The 4,231-nt window shown below is 32.1% G+C and overlaps 1 protein-coding gene across 1 annotated transcript; it reads left to right on the forward strand.

The window, feature by feature from the left end:
* Positions 1-384: 384 nt before the first annotated feature.
* On the forward strand, positions 385-2,674 carry LOC125579948. The gene is made up of 7 exons (XM_048743860.1): positions 385-480; positions 852-1,125; positions 1,249-1,304; positions 1,463-1,594; positions 1,696-1,743; positions 2,021-2,088; positions 2,208-2,674. The coding sequence occupies exons 1-7, from the start codon at positions 385-387 to the stop codon at positions 2,272-2,274; spliced, it is 741 nt and encodes a 246-aa protein (XP_048599817.1). The 3' UTR covers positions 2,275-2,674.
* Positions 2,675-4,231: the final 1,557 nt, after the last annotated feature.

The following is a 4,231-nucleotide window of genomic DNA, read 5'->3' on the forward strand; positions in this document are numbered from 1 at the left end:
CGAAACAACAAAGTTTTTAGCAATTTGGATGTTGATCCAAGAAATACGCTTAAACTAGCAGAACTAGAATCAACACTTTGGATGGAGGCACATGTAACAAGTAATCAGAGGGTTGCAAATCAAGTACAGGAAAGAATTGTACCAACAATACCGGGAAGATGGTGTTTCATAGATGGCTCATGGAAAGATAAGGAACAATTTTCAGGACAATGCTGGTACAACACTTTAGCGGGTTTTGATGGATTGCTAGGGGCACAGAATGTCAGGGCAAGTCTTTCACCTCTTCATTCGGAGGTAGAAGCGCTAATATGGGCAATGGAATGCATGCGGAATGTACGGCAATTTCAGGTCACATTTGCGACAGATTGTTCTCAATTGGTAAAGATGGTTTCAGAACCAGAAGAATGGCCTGCGTTTGACAATTACTTGGAAGACATTAAGCTTCTGAAAAGAAGCTTTCTAAACTCAGAGATCGTTCATGTACCTCGGACGGAAAATCAAAAAGATGCAGAGTTACCGGTTTGGTTTACAGAGTCAGTATGAGTCTGTAGATGATTGATGTCAAAAAAAAATAATAATAATAACTATCTGTGATAAAATTTAAATTTTACTCAGCGTTTAATCTAATTTAATATCATTTTAGTTTTATGACATGAAGCTAATTTGAATTTTCAACATCTATCTATATATATTATTATAAAAAAGGGTTTTCTTCTCTCTTCTTGCGCCACATCAGATTCCACGTAGATAATTCGACTTCTGTGCTTGCGACATGTGTCTCCTGACTTTTATTTTTTTCAGATTGTTATTTCTATTGGGTTCAGAGGGGAAAAGTTTTGGCCCGTTAAAAGCTGGCCCTTTGGTCCTTCTATCTTATTCACAATTTGTCGTGTCCGTCTCTTAGGGTTCGTCGTATCCTCGAAGCTTTGATAAGTTCCAGCAACAATGGTATTTCTGAATGTCGAGTGAGACGAGTCGTTGTGAAGAAGCTCTGTGTCAAGCTTCGATTTGTCGTTCCATCTTTGGTTCTTATTCTCCTAGACGTTACGAGATTTCTTGATTCACTCAAGCACGATGTCTCATTCAATGCTCTCTTAGAGGCGGTGTATCTCCACCTACAAAAAGGTAAGCCTTCGTACCCTGAACATCATCATCACACTTCCTAACAGAAGAAACTTCTTTAACATATTTTTTATAGACATTTAGATCGAGTTCAGACATTGAAACCGAACTCAAAGTTGATCTCAGGTGATAATGGAAAGGGGACTCCAACTTCGTTGACTCATACAACTTCCAATTCAAAGGTTTTTTATTTCACAATCTTTTTCTCTTACCTCTTACTATAAAAAAGTGTTCTTTTTATGGATTCGTGAACCGTATGTATAAGAATATGAGTTATAGTTTAGTGCAAGATATTCTCTTGAGATGTTGATTTTGTGTTTGTGATCATGTTTCAAGAGAGATTGTTGGACCCAAGAGAAGCAAGCAGGATCAAGCTGGAAGAAATAAAAACTTAATGGAGACGTGTATATGGGATATCACGGTGTTGAAGGTGATTCTTAGATGCATCAACGTGGTTAGCTCCTACACGATCGTAAGCCAGTTGTTTATCAACAATATATGTTTATGCTGTGTTGGTTGTTGCAAAAGATCTGTTTCAACCCATAATTATCATTTCTGATTTTGAACTGGCAGGGGAGATTAATCCAAGTTCACATTGATACAGCATGTTGTTATACGCTGGTAAGATTTGATTCCTTTTTTCTATTGCAATGTCTCTTTCAGAATATCAATATATGTGTGTATATTTCTACTTCAGTGACCCATATTTTGATTAGTTGACATACCATCGCTGCCTTACTGACTCTAAAAGCTTTGTGCTGACAGGTAAAGGACATTTGAAGTACTTCTACAATCCTATGTATACACATAAAAATTGGTTAGTATCAGTTTGAGTGGTACTCCATCAGGTACGTTTATTCTCGGACACCAATCTTTTACCTTTTTCATGATCTTTCAGTGGCTCTTCTCTGAGATCCACGCAACAGACCGACTGCTGCAGAGGCTCTGTACATCCCGTTCTTTCAGGTAAACCAAAGAGTATTTGCTTCGACCCTATGGCTGTTACCGTTCCTGTCATGATCTTGCTGATGGATATTCATAGTTTAAATTTATTCATTTTGAAGTCTCTAATGTGCTCCATTCAGTGGATTTATACAGATTCAACCCCAAGTGTGGCCCGAGATATTCCCCCTGAAACGAGGATACCAATAGGATATGGTGTTGTAGTCGGATTTTCGGAATACTTTAAGTTGAGTAGCGGTATGAACTAGAGCAGAGTGATCTGTGACCACTACATCTTTATTATACATCTGGAAGGAATGAGGCCAGAAAGAAAATGAAAAGACATGCGAGTGCATATCAAAGCATCATCTTTCAGAAACAAAAGTTACCCCTCACGAATCCCATCAAGCGTCTCATGCCTCCACTTGAACAAATATTTTTTGTACTTTGTCTTTTCCTAGAGAGAGAGAGAAGTGAGTGTTTTTCGGTTGATATAAAAATGTGTTTTTTTAATAACTATTTAAAAATGTGGATCCTTAGGAAACGTAAAAATATATATTTAAAACAGTAAATAAAATAAAATAATAAAATGTGTAAATTTTTGACAAAATTTATGTCATGACTTCGAAAGTCCTCAAATATAAATCAAATACTAATATGAAAACAAAATATGTATTTACATAATATGAACAAGAGACGCAATATACCATTATTGGACTAAAATAATAAAAGTAAAATAAAATAAACATATAAAAGATTTACACCGTTAAAATGAAATAATTTTATAAAAATATCTCAATAGTCCTATTATTAAATTTAGTTTTTACAATAAAATTTGGAGAATATCAAACAATTTCAACCGAAAGGATGATACACACGAATAAATGATACAATAGTTTACACATAATATATAATTATCTTTTTTAAAATATAAAAAAAATATTAAATAAAAACTATACTTAGATTGTAATATATTGTTTCTGTTTATAGTTTAACAAATGATATATAATAGTAATGTTTTTTCATAGAAGTTTTAGTGTATTTAATTCATACAACATTTTTAAAAGTTTTAAATTTACAATAATGAACATTTATATTACCATATTTGTAATAAAATATATTATAAACATTAAATAACATATAAGCAAAGTAAAAAAAATATGACATAAATAATATATATATATAACATATTAAAATGTATAATCCAAGCTATCATAAATAATATATATAAAAACTGAAATGTATAATCCAGCTTCGGTTCACGACGGCGCGACACGTGTCCTTTCACACAATCCAAAGCGTTTCATTAACGTAGTTATTCAATAGATGCGGGCTTTGTTTTGTGTTTTGGCTTTATGTTTTGCTGAAAGAACCAGCCTAATATAGAGTGCAAACGTAAGCGTCTCAGATTTGATGGTAGGGTTCTTCCAATTTTTGTTCTCCGCCATTCCAGAGCGTATATTGCTTGGCAAACATGTTATAAAACCAAACATATATTACCTATATTATACTATCTTTTTTTCTGCCCCATAATAAATTTAAAATTAAAATAATGTATTACTCGGTATAGCAAATGAAAACAATTGAGGTAATAGAATAAGTAAAATAACCACTAATTATACACAGAAACTGAATAATAATTTTTTATTAAAAATACAAGTACATTCAATATATACAAAATGTAAAATAATCGATGTCTTGAGCACTAAACCTAACCAAAACAATAGAAACTCGAATATACTTACTCTATATATAAAAATTGAGCAAACATTTAACAATGTATACCATTTCAATCATACGTATCATACTAATACAAACTTATAATCTCTAACAATAAAAATAAAAATAAAAATAAATAATTTAAGTTAGACGTATGTAAAGATGATATAAAATGTGTTCTCATTATAAAACATAACAAACAAACATAGATAATAACTAAATAATATAATGTCAAAAAATATATTTAACAACAAATAAAAATACAAAAACAAGTGACAAAAATAATCAAACATCAAACGTTAAGTAAAAATGGATATAATGTCCTTCATCATTTAATTTTTCTACTAGACAATAAACATTATTATACACATTTCTTGCAAATGCAAACCTAAAACACGAACCACCACATCATACAAGTAAAGTATATACCATCCGTAGGGCGGGCTGA

Source organism: Brassica napus, chromosome C1 (genome assembly GCF_020379485.1).
Source record: "Brassica napus cultivar Da-Ae chromosome C1, Da-Ae, whole genome shotgun sequence".
Classification (NCBI taxonomy): Eukaryota; Viridiplantae; Streptophyta; class Magnoliopsida; order Brassicales; family Brassicaceae; genus Brassica; species Brassica napus.

Coding starts and splice junctions, on each gene's coding strand:
- LOC125579948 (XM_048743860.1), top strand. CDS start 385: ATGGTTTCAGAACCAGAAGAATGGCCTGCGTTTGACAATTACTTGGAA. Junction 1,305..1,462: donor ATACAACTTCCAATTCAAAG/GTTTTTTATTTC, acceptor GTTTCAAGAGAG/ATTGTTGGACCCAAGAGAAG. Junction 1,744..2,020: donor CAGCATGTTGTTATACGCTG/GTAAGATTTGAT, acceptor ATGATCTTTCAG/TGGCTCTTCTCTGAGATCCA.